The sequence below is a fragment of the Myxine glutinosa genome, chromosome 7 (genome assembly GCF_964187855.1).
Source record: "Myxine glutinosa chromosome 7, kmMyxGlut1.1, whole genome shotgun sequence".
Lineage (NCBI taxonomy): Eukaryota > Metazoa > Chordata > Myxini > Myxiniformes > Myxinidae > Myxine > Myxine glutinosa.
In genome coordinates, this window is record NC_136267.1 from 138,785,866 (window position 1) to 138,804,691 (window position 18,826).

General features: G+C 46.0%; 1 protein-coding gene across 8 annotated transcripts in view; it reads right to left on the bottom strand.

Moving 5' to 3' along the window:
- UBE2T (ubiquitin conjugating enzyme E2 T) overlaps positions 1-18,826 on the bottom strand; it is an 86,007-nt gene that overhangs the window by 25,258 nt on the left and 41,923 nt on the right. For all 8 annotated transcript variants that reach the window (XM_078782353.1, XM_078782358.1, XM_078782357.1 and 5 more), the window contains exon 4: positions 781-886. In XM_078782353.1, coding sequence (XP_078638479.1) covers positions 781-886 — 106 coding nt within the window. The remainder of the gene's footprint in view (positions 1-780; positions 887-18,826) is intronic.

Consider the following 18,826-nt stretch of genomic DNA (forward strand, 5'->3'; position numbering starts at 1 on the left):
AACCAACCAAACATACAGTTACTTGAAATTTTTTCGATTTTCGAAAGTAACAAACAGACAGATGGGCAGGGGTGAAAACAACCTCCAACCACCTTCGGTCGCGGAGGTAATAATACAAATGCCTGCCAAGGTCAAAAGTCAGACTGTTTCTGCACTACATATATTGTTGTATAGGTTTTGGCCCCCCCCCTCCCCCCCCCCCCGCCCCGCCACCCTCTTTACAATTTCACTTAAAATTTTATATAATGCTATTTAGTACAATATGAGCAAGGTTTATTGTTAATGGAGTGGAGAGGAGGGGTGGGGTAGGAGATGGGGGTGGTGGGAGGGCAAATAAAAGTACAACACAATGCTATCATGAGGTTTTGACAAATCAAAGTGGTCAAAATGCATCTTATATGATTCAATCTTTTGTCTTCATGTTAGGAAGGTGAAGGAGGATAGGGATGGGAAATTGAGATTGGGTAAGGGGGGAAGGGAACCCCATGACAAATGTATTGCAAGGAACAGAGACCATCTGGAGCTGGTCATTTAAAATATCATGGGATCTAGTAAGCTGAGCCAGGCTGGTCTCCAGTTAACCTTTTCAATGTTTCAAGGCCAGCAGTGCCGGCTCTCGCTTTCGTCTAAGAACACTTCCGAAGCTAGAATAAACCATTTAACAACCCCTTTGATTGCCAACTAATTGCACAACAGGTACAGAAGAGGCTACATCTAACCCGGAGACACAACAAACAATTTTGGGTTCATTCGTAAAAACTACAATTCGGATGCACATACCTTCGGGGGCATCTTCAGAATGTCCAAACAAATCCTCCCGGCGGTGTCGATGTTCGGGTGATATATCGGAGTGAGGAACCTTAGTTTCGGTGGCTCAAAAGGGTACCTGCAGAGCAGTGCAGACATAACAGATGCTTTATGATAATGGCACATCTGCTCAACACCCAAACTCAGGAGTTAATAACACAAATGTCTGCCAAGGTCAAAAGTAATGGCAGTGCATTCAAGATGAAATATGTGAATGTTTTTTTTTTTTTTCTTACAGAGTGTGTGAAAAAAAAAAAACCATAAGAAAATACACAACACATTAATGTTTATTCTGAATTACATAAAACCTCAGGAATATGTGCTTCATCTTATGTGACACAAGTGTGCCAAGTATCAGAACTGTGGCTTGTAAAACTTTCGTTTGGCACTCGGTTGATCACATGCTCCAAATGTCCACCTGTGCACCGAATACAGATTTGATCACGACAGTTGAAGTTATTGATTACGCACTGATATTCGGCAAGTGGGATCGACCTAACTTTATCTGGGATTGCTTGTTTCAGCTTGAAGATCCTTTTAGGGTTATCGTTGTACACATTGTCTTTGAGATATCCGCAAAGATAAAATATATCGTGGGCTCATATCGGGGAAATGTGGAGACCACTCAACACTTAAGTGGGGGATCTCTGGTTCGCTCCTGGGAGATCAATCGGCTGTCTCCGTGCCACAGGCTTGTTCAAGAGAACCATCCGGGGCTATACAACAACAACAGCAGCAACAACAACAACAACAAAAACAGCAGCAAAGAGCATGGAATAGTAATTGTTACCTCCACCACCTAAGGTGGACTTGGGTTACATTTTCACTCCTGTCAGTTTGTCTGTGTGAGCAGGATGTCTCAAAAAGTTACTGATGGACATGGACAAAATTTGTTGGACAGGTTGGGAATGTGACAAGGACTAATTGATTATACTAGCGTGACTTGGCATGCTCCGGGCGCCTCACCACACGTCGTTTCAGAGGGATTTTTTTTTTTTGTTGTATACAAGATCGAGGCTCGTGAAAGAGCTAACATTAATCACACAAAAAGTCAAACCGACAAAAAACACAAAAAACAAGGGGAGCGGTAGACAGGATGGGGAGAGAGCGGGAAGGACACAAACACAACATTTGAGAGCAGGGACATCGGGAGGACTTGGGGGGAGGTGGGAGAGGTATAAAACATATGAACACTGCAAGGACTCTGAGGTGAATTAGCAGGGGTAGAAAAGATCAAGGTTTTGGATGGGGGAAGATAGATGGGGAACAGCTGTTTTAAAGAAATGAAGGGAGGACTGGGATTGAAGAGAGTGAGGGAGTTTGTTCCAGAGGCGGGAGAAAAGGGGAATGAAAGAGTGAAGGTGAGCAGAGAGCCTAGACTTTGGCAGTTTAACCATAAGAGGGTTGCAGGCAGATCTTGTGCGACCTGAAGGAATATTGGGGGGACAGAGCACAGAGAGAGCTGGGGGAGCAAGGCCGGAGAGGAGTCGGTAGAAGACAAAGACCACCATCGTGGTAGGATAGGCATCTTTGGGATAGGCATCTTTGACCATTTCGGTGTCTTTTGTGTCTTCACGGCCATTTGGGTCTTCAGGGTCTTTTGGATCCTCTGGGCCTTTAAGGGTATTTTGGGTCTTTGGGGTGTTTTGGGTCTTCAGTGTCTTCAGGGGCTTTTGTGTCTTAAGGGTCTTTTGTTTCCTCTGGGTCTTTAAGAGTCTTTGGGGGTATTTTGGTTCTTCGGGGTATTTAAGGGTATTTTGGGTCTAAATGGTCTTTAAGGGTCTTTGGGGTCTTCAGGGTGTTTTGGGTCTTCGGGGTATTGTGGGTCTACAGGGTCGTTTAGGTCTCTTGGGGGTATTTGGGGTCTTTTTGGGTCTTCGGGGGCTTTTGGGTCTTCGGGGGCTTTTGGGTCTTCGAGGGCTTTGGGGTCTTTTGGATCTTCTGGGCCTTTAAGGGTATTTTGGGTCTTTGGGGTGTTTTGGGTCTTCAGGGTCTTTTGAGTATTGAGGGTCTTTTTGAGCCTCAGGGCCTTGAAGGGTATTATGGGTCTTTGGGGTGTTTTGGGTCTTCGAGGTATTTGGGGTCTTCAGGGTATTTTGGGTCTTTAAAGAGTCTTCAAAGGTCTGAGGGGTCTCAGCAGTCTTAACGTAATTAAGAGGGTTAACTAAGAGGGTGTTAAAAATATTTGAAGAAGAGGACGACGTTTCACCGCATATAAACATAACGACATACATAACGACATACATGACGACATAACGACATAACCATATACAGTGCATTCAGAAAGTATTCAGACCCCTTCTCTTTTTTCACTTTTTTGTTATGTTGCAGCCTTCTGCTGAAATCGTTTAAATTCATTTTTTCCCTCATCAATCTACACTCAATACCCCATAATGACAAAGAGAAAACAGCATTTTAGAAAGTTTTGCAAATTTATTCAAAAGAAAAAACTGAAATATCACATTGACATAAGTATTCATACCCTTTGCTATGACACTTGAAATTTAGCTCAGGTGCCTCCCATTTCTCTTGATCATCTGAGATGTCTCTACACCTTGATTGGAGTCCACCTGTGGTAAATTCAATTGATTGGACATGATTTGGAAAGGCACACACCTGTCTATATAAGGTCTCACAGCTGACAATGCATATCAGAGCAAAAACCAAGCCATGAGGTCGAAGGAACTGCCTGCAGAGCTCAGAGACAGGATTGTGTCGAGGCACAGATTTGGGGAAGCCTACAAAAAAATTCTGCTGCATTGAAGGTTCCCTGGAGCACAGTGGCCTCCATAATTCTTAAATGGAAGAAGCTTGGAACAACCAGGACTCTTCCTAGAGCTGGCTGCCCGACCAAACTGAGCAATCGGGGGAGAAGGGCCTTGGTAAGAGAGGTGACCAAGAACCCGATGGTCACTCTGGCTGAGCTCCAGAGATCCTGTGTGGAGATGGGAGAAACTTCCAGAAAGACAACCATCACTGCAACACTCCACCGATTTGGGCTTTATGGCAAAGTGGCCAGATGGAAGCCAAACAGTTCAATCGTGGTTTCATCAGACCACAGAATCTTGTTTCTCACAGTGTGAGAGTCCTTTAGGTGCTTTTTTGCAAACTCCAAGCGGGCTTTCAGACATCCCAGAGGACAGACCAGATGATGACACCTCCCACAAGCAATATGCAGCCAATCACAGAACCCGCTACAAAGGCGGTCCAAACGTCAATGAAGGCTGAGGCTGCACATGTGCATGAACTGAAGGGAGTATAAAACCTTTGGAAAGAAGATCGCTCTGGTTCTCTTGCTCTCTTCACCCCCGGCTCTCTTTTACCTGTTGTTGTCCATCTTTGTACATTTTCCCTCTCCGAGGATGAACGCACAATGGTTTAAATCTTGAAAAGGGAAAGTGTCTAATTTATCATTTTGTTCATTTAGAAAACATTAGCTTCCTACGAGCCAATGTGGAGATTCCCACCCATTCTGGATTTCCTTATTTCCACCTTATCCATTCCCACCTTATTTCTCGGCATAAATGCTGGAGCCCTCTGATTTTCTGATGTTAGAACGATCCTCTTCACTTTGGCCCAAAACACCACATGCCAAGCTATTCTCTCAGCATGATGGATTCCACAGACAGTTGGTATTTTCTCAGGTGAAAGACAAGGCACAAAAACTGCTCACAGCAAACAGGTGCGACGGTTATAGCTCCCATGTTTTTTCTATACAGTACATGATTGAGACTCATGCACGAGTGAGGTGTGAAAAGTTAAAAAGAAAACAATGGGGAGAAATCTGGACACAATAAGAATGGGAATGACCGAACAATAAAATAAGAGAGAGATTAGAGAGAGAAAGGAGAGGCGTTTTCCTGAAAGCAAGGCCCTGATTGAACAGCAACGGAAAGGCAGTTTCACACATGGGAGGAAAGAGGAACAATAGTGGAGGTGTGCGCTCAACCTGGATTTTGAACATCCTATAGCTACTGGGGATGGTCAGAGGGTCTGAGAGAGCAGGACGAAGCTGGACCAGAGGGGAAGTAAAAAAAAAAAAACAACAACAACAACAACAGGCTATCGACCTGCCCGTGATGTGAGAGCAACAGACCTTATGCTTCAGCTTAATCGCGCAGGAGATGCCAATAATAATCCAAACTTGCAGCTCTATTGATCACCAGACTGTGTCAACCTGATTAATCACCAAACCCCTTCCACAGAACTCTTCGAACTATTTTGTTTGGCAGTTCTTCTACACATCGGCCTTTGCTCTGTCAAATATGTCAAAGTGATCCTCCACCTCCACCTTAGCACTCAATCCCAAATATTATTTTATACACAGAAAATGAAAGAGTGTCTCAGTCCTTTATCTGCCTTCAAGGAATTACATTTGTCAAATGATGGCAAGCATTTATGTGGCTTTGGAAAGTTGTGCTCTTTATTGAAAAATAAACACATTTTCACCTTCACATTCCTCAATCCTTAACAGACTCGGTGGTGAAATGGTTAGAGCGAGTCTGCGTCTCTGGGAGATCGGTGGTTCAAGTCCTGTCCGAGTCGTACCAAAGACTTTAAAATGGTACGTGCTGCTTCCTTGCGTCACACTCAGCATTTGAGAAGATAGAGGCCGGACAAACAACGCTGGGAAGGCAATGGCAAACCACCCGGTATATCCCTTGCCGAGAAACTGCCTCAGCAGCACAAACGCTCTATAAAGAGTACGGAAAATCAAATCAAATTCCTCAATCCAAGCTACAAAATGTGCATTTGGTTTGGGGTTTAAGATTGGTACACATTCACCAAAACGTGGATGGAATTGTGAAGAGACGAGGGTCGAAGAGAACCTCTGGCAAAGGTGGTGGTAAGAAATACTAATCGAACTTTGCACGTACTGAGAAAATGTTACAGCATGTAATTTGTATTTATCATTACAGTAGCATACTCCTAACAGAGCGTCATTGCTTCCGAATCGATCTTTTAGCCAGGGTTATGCTGGATGGTTAGACGTGACTTTTTTGTATACTAAGTCGAGGCTCATGCAAGAGCGAACACATAGAAAATACAATTAAGGGAGCGGGTGACACGAGGGAGAGGAGGGAGGAGGTGTAGACAGGGAAGTACAACAACAGAGAACAGGGACATCGGGAGAACTGTGGAAGGGAGAGGGCTGGGACGGGGTACACAGTATGAAACAAATGAACACTACAGGGGCTTTCAGGAAAGAAAATGGAATTTGAAAAAGGTGGATTTGGGGTGGATTAGCGGGGGTAGAAAAGATCAAGGTTTTGGATAGGGAAAGATAAGAGATGGTGGTGAACAGCTGTTTTGAAGACCTGGAGGAAGGAGTGCGATTGAAGGGAATGGGGGAGTTTGTTCCAGAGGTGGGGAAAAAAGAGGAAGGAAAGAGTGAAGGTTAGCAGAAAGTCTTGATTTTGGCAGTTTCACCAGAAGAGGGTTGCCAAAAGATATTGTGCGTCCTGCAGGAATATTTGGGGGACAAAGCACAGACAGAGCAGGGGGAGCTAGGCCAGAGAGGAGTTCGGAGAGGATAGAAAGACCACCAACCTGCCTGCAATGAGAGAGTGAAAGGCCCTCAGAATCAGCTTCATTGTGGGAGAGTCCAATGATTCGAAAAGCTTTCGTTTTTACAGCGTGAAGCAGAGCTAGGTGTCAGACAGGAGCACCGGCCCAGAGGGGAGATCTACTCCACCTGCGGATGAAAGCTTTGTTTGTGGTGAGGAGCTCAGTGGTGCCGAAGAAGGACTTTGCACAACAGAGGATGCCCAGACGTCGAATGGCTTTGCAGGCCAGCTTGGAAACGTGCTTTTCTCAGGAAAGATTATGGCAGATAGTGAGACCCAAAAGCTTTAGTGACGGAACTTATTCGAAAGGGTTGTTGAGAAAGTAGATGGGAGGGTTTTCCAGACGGTCTTTTCGGAGAGACAGAGTGAGAGTGTGAGATTTGTCAGGATTGAAAGACATGTTCCACTTGTTTGCCCAGTCAGTGATTTTGTCCAGGTCTGCAGAGAGTGAGGAGGCAGCAGACTGCCGATCTGAGGGATGATGAATGGAGTGGCAAGGAGTAGAGTCATCAGCAAAGAGACAGAGAGGATTTTCCAGAGAGTTGGAGAGATAATTGATGAAGAACAGAAAAAGCACAAGGCCCAGAACACTGCCTTGGGGAACTCCAGCCTGAACAGGAAGGGGAGATGAGAGAAATCCACTCAGGGCCACACGTTGACTACGACCAGAGAGGAATTCCACAAGCCATGCGTGGAGATTTCCATGGATACCATAGGAGGAGAGTTTGGTGAGCAGAGCGGGGTGCCAGACCGTATTGAAGGCACGTGATATGTCAAGGGAGACAGTTCTGATTTTCTGTTTGGCATTGAGGACCTCCATCCATTGTTGAGACAGCAGAAGCAGCATGTCCAGAGTAGAATGACCTGGTCTGAAACCAAATTGATGATCCGAGATCAAGCCATTTGAGAAGAGGAAGGATTTGATATCCGAAGCAATGATGGATTCCATGACTTTGCTGATTATTGGGAGCAGGCTGATTGGTCTGCAGATGCTAGGATCTGTTTTTGCACATTTTTTGTGTGAAGTGGTAATGTTGATTGATTTCCAAGCTGATGGCAGATGACCTTCAGCAAATGAGAGGGTGAAAAGCATAGAGAGAGGGTGCGAAAGAGTGGCAGAGCAGGATTGTAGGACCCGTGGGCTGATGCCGTCTGATCATCTGATCTGATCGTGGGCTCATCTGATCTTATTGGCACTTTCAAAAACCTTTCGTTTAGCAGTACTCGTACAAAATATGAATGGCGGTTAGCATGAATGGCTGAATGAAAAACGTAAAGATAGAACATGGCGATTGTGATATATGACAGGTTCGACGATATGTTCGGCATGAACGGCATATATATAAATGGATGACCGACTTCCGGTCCCTCGAGCGACGAGGCTTGCTTCGATCTCTCCACGGCATCAAAGTTTGAGTGTTTTCCCGGTCGTGTCTTTGTCAAATTTCTGCTGGGTATTTTGTTGGGTATGTGTTATTGTGTGTTTCTATTTGGTTTTGGTTTTGTAGTTGTTGCAAATTTGTGTGTAATTAGTCGTTTTTTTGTTCGCGCATCGTGCGCGGCCTGGTCTCTCCATGCTCCCTCCCCCCGCCCCCCCCCCCCCATCAGTGTTTTGTGAATATGGGTTCTTTCCTTCATAATATTTGCTTGTTTCTTTGATTTTCTTTTCTCCCCCCTACCTCTCACGAACATCTTACCCTTTGTCCAGCGTTTTGAAAACAGAACAAACAAATAAACAAAAAAAAAAAAATTCTATATTAATTCTTTCTCTCCTCCCGGACACGTGCTTGTTCGCTCTCCTCCTCGTCTCGACTTGTGCCCCGCCCCCTATATCTCGTTTTTTCTTCCACCTCTGCTCCTGCTTTCTCAAATCCACATTCTCACTTAGAGACTTTTCCCAGATTGTTTTTCATGGTTTTGTTTAAATATTATTTAAATATGTTTAAACCGCAGCAGTGATGGTGACGCCCCCCCCCCCCCCCCCCCAGAATTTCCATGTTTTAAACGTTTCCCAGTGTGTACCCTGGATTAGAATAGGTACACCGTATCCCTGCGTGTCGTAAGAGACGACTAAGAGGGTTGGCGTCAGGAAGGGCATCCGGCCATAAAAACATTGCCTCAAAAAGAGAACCATGACAATTACAACTACATATGGGCAGGGTACAGCCCGCAGTGGAGATCGGTTTCTGAGGTTTGGGACATGGAATGTAGGGACAATGACAGGGAGATCAGGAGAAGTGGTGGAAGTATTGGTCAGAAGAAGAGTGGACATATGTTGTGTGCAAGAGACGAGATGGAAGGGAAGTGGTGTGAGAATGGCGAAGGGTAGGCAGGGACAGAAATACAAGTTTATGTGGCAAGGGTGCGTGGAGGGCGTGAATGGTGTTGGTGTCCTGTTTTCTGAGGAGTTTGTAGACAGTATGGTGAGTGTGACTAGAGTGAGTGATAGGTCGATGATGGTGAAAATTATGATTGGAAAGCTCTTGGTGAACGTCATCTCGGGATATGCTCCGCAGGTTGGTCGAAGCGATGAAGAGAAGGACAAGCTCTGATGTGCGATAGAGAAGCTGATGGAAAACGTCAAAGATGAGGAAGTTGTTGTGGTAGGAGGAGACCTAAATGGACATGTGGGAAGGAGTATGGATGGTTTTGACGGAGTTAATGTGGGTTACGGATATGGTGTGAGAAATGGAGAAGGTGAAAGGATTTTGGAGTTTGCTGATGGAGCTGATTTGTTGATTTGTAATACTCAGTTCCAGAAAGAGGATAATAAACTTGTTACATACACGTCAGGTGGGTCGACGACAACCGTTGACTACCTGATGGTGCGTAGGCGAGATAGGGGGCACCTCCGGGACACAAAGGTGATCCCGGGGGAGGAGGCTGTTTCACAGCACCACTTGGTTGTCTGCGACATAAGGGTGAAAGGTGCGAGGAGAGCTCGGCGGGTGAAGTACCAACCGAGAATGAAGGTGTGGAGGTTGAAAGAGGTGACAGTAAGGGAGGCATTAAAAGAGAGGCTGAGTAGGGTCGAGGATGATGTGGTTGAGCTTGAAAGTGGTTGGATGTCAATGAAAGCTAGTCTGTTGGGAGCCGTTGGTGAGGTATGTGGATGGACAAAAGGACCACTGAGGCACTCGGAAACATGGTGGTGGGATGATGAAGTTGGAAAGAGGATTGACGAGAAGAGGAAGAAGTTCATGGAGTGGCAGAAGGCGAAGGGTACGGGAGCAGAAACAGCAGAGCATGAAAGTTATAAGGCAGCCAGGAAGGCTGCAAAGAAAGAGGTAGCAAAGGCGCAGGAGGCATGAAGGAAAATGTTCAGAGAACGCTTGGATTCGGAAGAGGGTTAGAAAGCAGTATTCAGGATTGCAAAGCAGATAGCGAAAGAGAGGTGTGATGTGATGGGGGTGAGTTGCTTGAAGGATGAAGTGGGACAAATCGTTGTCGACCCAGATGGAATTAAAGGAAGATGGAAAAGATATATGGAAATGCTGTTGAATACAGAGAATGAATGGGATGGCAACAAAGAGAGTAACCCAGTTTTAGGACCGGCAGAGAAGATAACTGAGAAGGAAGTTGAGGAAGCGATAAAAGCAATGAAGGGTAGAAAAGCAGGAGGGCCGACGGGAGTTGTGGGAGATATGTTGAAGGCAGCAGGAAGTTGGGGGTGTGAAGAGAATGACAGAGATCTGTAATCTCGTGGTGAAAGAAGGCCGCATTCCAGTGGATTGGGACCTGAGTACCCTCGTCCCTCTATACAAGGGGAAAGGTGACCCTCTGGAGTGTGGCTCGTACCGAGCGATAAAGTTATTGGAGCATGGAATGAAGGTATTGGAAAGGGTGTTGGAGAGGAGGATAAGGAAGAAAGTGAAGATCGACGAAATGCAGTTTGGATTTATGCCAGGAAGAGTAACGACAGACGCGCTTTTCATTGTGAGGCAGTTGCAGGAGAAGTACATGGAGAAGAGGAAGAAGTTTTTTTTTTTTTTTTTTTTTTTTTTGTATACAAGATCGAGGCTCGTGAAGGAGCGAACATTTATCACACAGAAAGACAAACCGACAAACCGACACATAACCGACAAACCGACACATAAAACAAAAAGCATCGGGAGCGGTAGACAAGATGGGGAGAGAGGGGGAAGGACACAAACAACATTTGAGAGCAGGAACCGAGAGACATGGAGACATCGAGAGATCTGTGGGAGGGAGAGGGCTTTGGGGGGGAGGCATGGGAAAGGGGGTGGGAGAGGCATAAAACATATGGACACTGCCAGGACTACCAGGAAAGAAGTTGGAATTACAAACAAGGTGGATCTGGGGTGAATTAGTGGGGGTAGAAAAGATCAAGGTTTTGGATGGGGGAAGATAAGAGATGGTGGTGAACAGCTGTTTTAAAGACCTGGAGGGAGGAGTGGGATTGAAGGAAGTGTGGGAGTTTGTTCCAGAGGCGGGAGAAAAGAGGAATGAAAGAGTGAAGGTGAGCAGAGAGCCGAGATTTTGGCAGTTTAACCATCAGAGGCTTGCTGGCAGATCTTGTGCGACCTGTAGGAATATTTGGGGGACAGAGCACAGAGAGAGCTGGGGGAGCAAGGCCGGAGAGGAGTCGGTAGAAGACAGAAAGACCACCTACCTGCCTGCGGTGAGTGAGTGAAAGGCCCTCAGAGATAGCTTCATCGCGGGAGATTCCAATGATTCTGAAAGCTTTGGTTTCAACAGCGTGAAGCCGAGCTAGGTGTGAGGCAGGAGCACCAGCCCATAGGGGAGAACAGTATTCCATTGAGCTGCGGATGAAAGCCTTGTATGTGGTGAGGAGCTCAGGTGTGCCTAGGAAGGACTTCGCACGACGGAGGATGCCCAGTCGGCGACTGGCTTTGCAGGCCAGCTTGGAAATGTGGTTTTCCCAAGAAAGATCATGGCAGATAGTGAGACCCAAAAGCTTGAGCGACAGAACTTCTTGGAGAGGATTGTTGAGAAAGTAGATGGGAGGGTTGTCCAGTCGATCTTTTCGGAGAGACATAGTAAGAGTGTGAGATTTGTCAGGATTGAAAGACATGTTCCACTTGTTTGACCAGTCTGTGATTTTGTACAGGTCTTCAGAGAGTGAGGAGGCTGCAGACTGCCGATCTGAGGGAAGAGGAATGGAGCGGCAGAGAGTGGAGTCATCAGCAAAGAGATAGAGAGGATTTTCCAGAGAGTCGGAGAGATCATTGATAAAGACCAGAAAAAGCACAGGGCCCAGCACACTGCCTTGGGGAACTCCAGCCTGAACAGGAAGGGGAGATGAGAGAAATCCATTCAGGGCCACACGTTGACTATGACCAGAGAGGAAGTCCGCAAGCCATACATGGAGATTTCCATGGATACCATAGGAGTAGAGTTTGGTGAGCAGAGCTGGGTGCCAGACTGTATGGGTACCAGACTGGGTACCAGGTACCAGGTACCAGACCAGACTGCTAGGTACCAGTTTCTTGGGTTTGTTGATCTGGAGAAAGCATTCGATAGGGTTCCACGCAAAGTATTGACATGGGCATTGAGGAAGTTAGGAGTGGAGGAATGGTTGATCAGAGGAGTGATGGCAATGTACAAAAGAGCACGCACAGCTGTAAGGACGAAGGACGGGAACAGTAGTGAGTTTGAGGTGAAGGTGGGAGTGCATCAGGGGTCGGTACTAAGTCCACTACTAATTGTAGCTGTGATGGAGGTGCTGGCTCAGAACGTAAAGGAGGTTTACCATTGTATGCAGATGATCTGGTGTTGATTGCAGAAAGTATGGATGGACTGAAGGAAAAGATTAACAAGTGGAAGGAATGTATGGAGACAAAAGGTCTGAAGGTGAATATCGGAAAGACGAAGGTGATGGCAAGTGGTAAAGCTTGTGGTGAGGTGGAAAGAACTGGGAAGTGGCCCTGTGCTGTGTGTAGGAAGGGTGTCGGAGTGAACTCCATTCAATGTACAATGTGCGCTGAGTGGGTTCATCAAAAATGTAGTGGTCTGAGAGGGTCATTAACCAGTGTGGCAGCTACATTCAAATGTGAGGTGTGCACAGACGGAGCTGCAGATGGAGGAAATGTTGAGTTGGATCTTGGAGACGGCGTGAAGCTGGAAGGTGTGAAAACATTTTGCTACCTCGGAGACATGCTGAATGGAGAAGGTGGATCAGACTCGGCAACGGTTGCTGGAGTGATGTGCATGGAAGAAGTTTCGGGAACTGACTGGTGTGCTGATGATGAGGGGAGTGTCGTTGAAGCTGAAGGGAAAGGTGTATGCTGCATGTGTGAGAAGTGTTATGATTTATGGGAGCGAGACATGGGTAATGAACCACCATAGAGCAGCAACAAAGGTTGGAAAGGGTGGAAATGCGAATGGTTCGATGGATGTGCGGAGTATCGTTGAGAGAGAGGAAGACAAATGATGAATTGCGAAAGATGATGGGAATAGAGCCTGTGATTGATGCTGTGAAGAGGAACAGGTTGAGATGGTTTGGTCATGTGTTGAGGAAGGATGAAAGTGACTGGTTGAGAAGAGTGATGGAAATGAATGTTTGAAGGAAGTAGAGGACGGGGAAGACCGAGAAAGACTTGGCTAAGGATGGTGGAAGAAGAAATGCGGGCAAGGGGGTTAACAAGGAGAGATGCAGAAAATAGGGCAAAATGGAGAAGATTGTCATGGGGACCGCAAGGCTAACCCCCGCTCGAGTAGGGAAAATGGCCTTTAAAATGCATGTTGTTGTTGTTTGTTGTTGAACGGCATATAAATCAAAATGGCGGTGCGTGGAGAGTCAGCTGCAGCACCGCCGTAATGACATCAAAGGTAATCATATCACCCTGTCATGTGATCAGATTCTCAGCCCTGATTGGTATACGTTTGAGGGGACATACATACATACATACAATCATACATACATACATACATACATACATACATACATACAGACGGAAAACACTGTTCTCGACAGCTCTGTCCGATGGGCTACGCTGTAAAAAAACAAACAAAAAAAAAAGAATAGTCACATCTGTGAGGTGTAAATATAAAACATTTTATTTTAAGAATATAAATAAATAATACTGAAAAAAGATTTATTTTTAAAAAAAGTCATGTCTACAGAAGAAACATCTGGTATCAATTTGTGGACCCGGGATTGTATTTGACAACGATCAAACTGAGGAGGAGCTAGGACACAATTCAGTGCAACATGCAGACAAATACATGATGCAACACCTGACTTGACTTGAGACCTTAAGGTAAGTGATGCAACTTCCCAGGGAATTCTGGGTAGCAGCAACATCATCTTTGTGACATTGCTTTTCTCTCTTCATTCAGTGGGAACCCACTGCACCCACCTCTACGGGATGCCTACCCACAGGGGGTATCCATGCTCCATCTTCTAAATGTTGATTGTCAAGCCAGGAAGTAGCATGTGCCACTTTTAAAGTTTTTGGTACGACTCGCCAGGGTCAGAATAAAACCACTGAGACTACAATTAAATGACCTCACACTTATTCTAACACACACAATATGGGAAATAACTATTGCTTTATTATGCAAAGTTACCCCCTACAGGGTTCACACAGCCATTGAAGGCCAAATTTCCCAGGGGTTTTTCCAAGAATTTCTAGGCCAAAAAGTTATTTTTTAGGACTTTTAATACAAATCTTTTATGTAGCAAGTGACATTGGAATAAACTACAATAATAAGAATGAAACCTTGTTTGTTTACTGTTATTCCATTGAAGGTTTCATTAACTAGAAACATCTGCTCCCATTGGGAGCAGCTTGGGGGGATGAGCGGGGCAAATACATAAATACATTTTGTGCCATGGCTAATAATCCCCATGTGCAGCAGAGATTATTAAAGTACTTGTACTGTGGCACGTGTACAGGCGAAAAATTTGTAAGTAATCTCCCCCTCCCCCTCCCCCCTTAAGAGCATGAGAGAGGTGGTTGTACCCATGACCTGACTGTGGGTATTATCAACAGGCATGTAAATATCGGTGGAGATTGGCCCAGCCCTGTTTTTTCTATGATGTTCAGACAGACACACACACACACACACACACACACACACACACACACACACACACACACACACACACACACACACACACACACACACACATCTTATTGTCCCCCGTCGCACCGCGGAGCGAAAGGGGGACTATGGTTTTCCCCTCCGTCCGTGTGTGCATGTGTACGTGCACTGCAATATCTTTATAAAAGTAAGCGAAGGACCCAATTTTAATTTGGTGTGTGGGTGCAACTAGGCATATCCAAGAACCCTATTGAAAATTAGGTCGCCACGTCAAAATCCAAGATGGCTGCCACCATATCTAAACCTTGTGAGCGCGATATCTTGAAAAGTAAATGTCTGAACCTTGTGAGCGGAATATCTTTAAAAATAAATGAACTACTAACTTCTAATCCAGTGTGTGGGTGTATCGAGGCATAAGGAAGAACGCTATTGAAAATTGGGTTTCCACGTCAAAATCCAAGATGGCCGCCACCATATATATGTCTGAACCTTGTGAGCGAAATATCTTGAAAAATAAATGAACTACTAACTTCTAATCCGGTGTGGGTGTATCTACGCATGAGGAAGAACGCTATTGGAAATTGGGTCGCCACGTCAAAATCCAAGATGGCCGCCTCGCGTCTTGCACTTTGTCAACTCACATCACTTCACCGACGGGGGACCTAGGCGTAACGCTTGTTAAATTTTGTAGGACATGCTTCCCTACACGCAAAATATACAAGTAAAGCTTAGCGTGTCATGTTATACCACAGAACCATTCAAAGTTGTACCTTTTGCAGCATTAATGACCAGCTTCTGTCACATGGATTGCTGACAGAGTAAACTGCAATTAATAACTATCCTCATTTTCATAAAAAAATTTAAGTCAACAAATGTGTGCTCGCCACATATGAGGTGGACCTCTAATACAAAATCGGACTCCTTTATGTTCTCAATTTAACTATTTTTTAAACTGCTTTCGACCCACAATTTAACTTTTGATGGTTGGTTTTCATTGGTTAATATACTTCTCGTTTATTTAATCCCGTGTTTGTATTGGTCCTGTGAATGCCAACAAATATCCTATTTGTCAGTTTTCTTAACGACGATGTGTCTTCATATTACGGTTACGGCTGTTGCATGACGCTGTTAAATGTTTGCCTTTTCCTAATGACGTCTTTACGTTACCGCTGTTGTTTGACGCTGCTAAACTTTTATTTGTCCAAAAAATTCAGCATGGTGGAAACTGTTATGTGTTCTCCTGAAATGAGACTGCCAGATGAGTGAGGAGAGGTATCCGAAACTTTTCAGTAAAGCCCAGATACTGTACACGCTGCAGACAGTACTCGAACACTGAGTTTCTCACTTACCACCTGCACCATATGCTGATTTACAATTATTTACAATTATGTATGTGATGTCAAAACCAGGTAGTGTGTGTGTGTGTGTGTGTGTGTGTGTGTGTGTGTGTGTGTGTGTGTGTGTGTGTGTGTGTGTGTGTGTGTGTGTGTGTGTATGTCCACATGTGTATCCGGGTTGGTTGGATTGAAAATCCATTTTGGCACAGCAATTTTAATCGGGACCTTTTCATCACGACCTGACCTCATGTCGGAAAACTGTTCAATCACAGATTCTCCACTCCATGTAAGGCACGCTGATGTCCCTGGCTACTTCACTTTATCCACTACCTCTGCGCCTGCTGGATGCTTTGCCTTTCCTGCTGGTTGCTGCAGCTGTGGGCTGAAGACATCTTAATGGTGGGGCAATTTTGATCCCTGGTACCTGTATATTGTCGTGCGAATACCCTCCGGTTAAGACCAGGGCTCGCGAATGACCAAACGGCTTTAATTGAGGCGACGACCAAATACGGATTTTGCTATCACAGCACGGGAGAAGAATGAAGAAGAAGAAGCGGAAGCGCTTATCTGAAGAGGGAACGGACTCAAACGGGAATCCGGGGTAAAATGTACAAGAATAAGGATTTATTAAACGGAACCCGATATAATGAAACGTGACGATGAAATAAATAATGATTCTTAATTTGGATCCCACATGCAGACTTCGAACACGCCACAAAGGAAAATGGATTACGAAAAGAAATGTCTCGTCGTGTAATGGTTCGTCGGTGTGAGCTTATCTGTCCGAAATGTGTCCTTCGTCCAACGCGGCTCCCTCAGCCCGCCTCGCCCCCGAGCTCCGCCAGGCCCGAGCGACCCGCCCCACTCCAGGCTCATTTCGACCGCCCACGAGGTCCATTCGCTCCACGGCACGCCTCGCTCCAGCACCAAAAGCAACTGGGCTAGCGATCTCCCCGCGAAGCCGATCTCCAACACGAGGCCGATCTCCAACACGAGGCCGATCTCCAACACGAGGCCGATCTCCAACATGAGGCCGATCTCCAACACGAGGCCGATCTCCAACACGAGGCCGATCTTCAACACGAGGCACAACGAGAGCCAGGAACAGAGCGAAGAGCGAAAGACCGGCTTGACTCAATACCCAGAGTGAAGCATCCAGAATTCCACCAGCGAGTCCTTTTGTCACTTGGCATGTGACGTCAGTTTTGGCGCGCCACCAACCAGAGCCTCGTAGCTTCCCGCCGTATCCTCAACCATCTCGCGCCTTCCGCACTGATTGGTTCAAGGCTCGCGCCTTCCGCGCCAACCAATCACACGTTCCCTGTGGCGTGGTTACAGCTCGTCTCATACGATGTTGCTGGGCCAGCTGGTGGTGCGGCTGGCGGCGACCATCCGGCGGTGCCCCGATCTGGCTTCCTGCCTGTCTTCTTCGAAGGTCATTGTAAGGGCTAGCGATCCACTCCAGAAGGGGAAATATTTAATGTTGCACTAAAGGGCCTATCTAAGTGTTTATATGAGTATGCGTTGCCATAAGGGACAAAGGTTTGGCGACAGGGGGGACGACGAACAAAGGAATCTTATCCATAAGCCCTGCACTATTTCGCACGCCCTGCTCCCTCGTAGCGGGGACATCAATACAGCTTATACCGACAAACCGGGCTAACATAGAACTTATTACAGGTATATTCCCCGTCACGACAGTCGGATACCTACCTATAGAGATCTATCTGGCTCGAGATATTCCTCTACCCCCCAGACATAATATTTTAGAAGACCTTAAAGGGCACCCTTTATTGTGCACTCATGGCCATTTTTGACGAGATTTCATTTCCTGCATCGATATTTTTCATAATATCAGAATATCAGCGCGAGTGTGCTTCATTTATTTATTTCTCTGCCCGTTTTCAAAGCTGCCTATCTTTCGTCCCGATATTCTCCGTTTTTGTCATCCTGTGCCTTCTTGTAATAAACAATTCTGTAAAAGCACATTTCGTGTGGTGACCCATCACTGCAAATTTTGCACGTGACAAATCATTCAGTGTGGCTTTGATGGTAAATCCCTGGGGGAGGTCATAATTGGTAAAATCCCTTAAAGAGGCCGGCAGAATTAACAATTCCGACAGGGGGCCTGGCAGATTATTTATATTTGTGCAATTTTCTCGATTTTCCAGGAGTTCCAAGGACTTAGATAAGTTTTTTTTAGGCCTTTCCAGCACAGGAACAGGCTTTTTCATTTTTCCAGGAATTTCAAGGAGTTTCAAGGACTGTGCAAAGCATGCCCTGGAAGGCATTCCCACAATACTACCACCACCTTCTTCAGACTATCCTGAGTCTGCGTCCAGAAGGGGGAGCAGCATGAGATCTTTCTCCACTTACTGCACAGTATAACTCCCCATCCTAATGTAAAACCCCAAGCAATAATTCAAAAGCAAAAACAGTTCATCCATCTTCCAATGCGTTAATCCATTATTCCTACGCATTCTCTCACTATTACACACAACTTTTACTTCTATATCCAGATGCAAATTTTTTTTATAGTGGCATGTAGTTGGGATGGATAGGAACGTACCGGGGGGTCGGGGGGGTGCGGGGGAGGGGGAGCTCTTCTTCTCCTTTCTCTTTAAGAGTCCTTGAGACATTTATTGTTTCTGGGTCCCCGACCCAGTGGCACTTCCCTATCCAATGCTGTCCATTATAGCCATGGGTCCCAGTACTACAAGTGTCCCAGGTAACCACAGGGCCAGTCAGCACCCAGTGACACAGCAGCAACCTAATCGATGGCTCGTGGTGCCTCACTTGGTGAGTCATCGTGGCCTTTATGGCCCAACAACCAATGCACAGGGCCCAGGTGGCCTCAAAAAAAGGTGAGTCTTCTTGGCCCATGTGGCCCAATTGACCCATGGCGGCCATGGTATGGCAAGGCAAGTTGGCATGGCCAGCAGCCAAGTGGCATGAGTTGGTAGGTGGCATGACCTGGCTGGTGGTACAAACCGGCAGATGGTATGAGCCAGCAGCTGCCTTTGATGGTGGCAGGAGTGTGAGGTGGCAGCAAGTAGGATGGCTGCCTTTGCCCCAAACCTATCC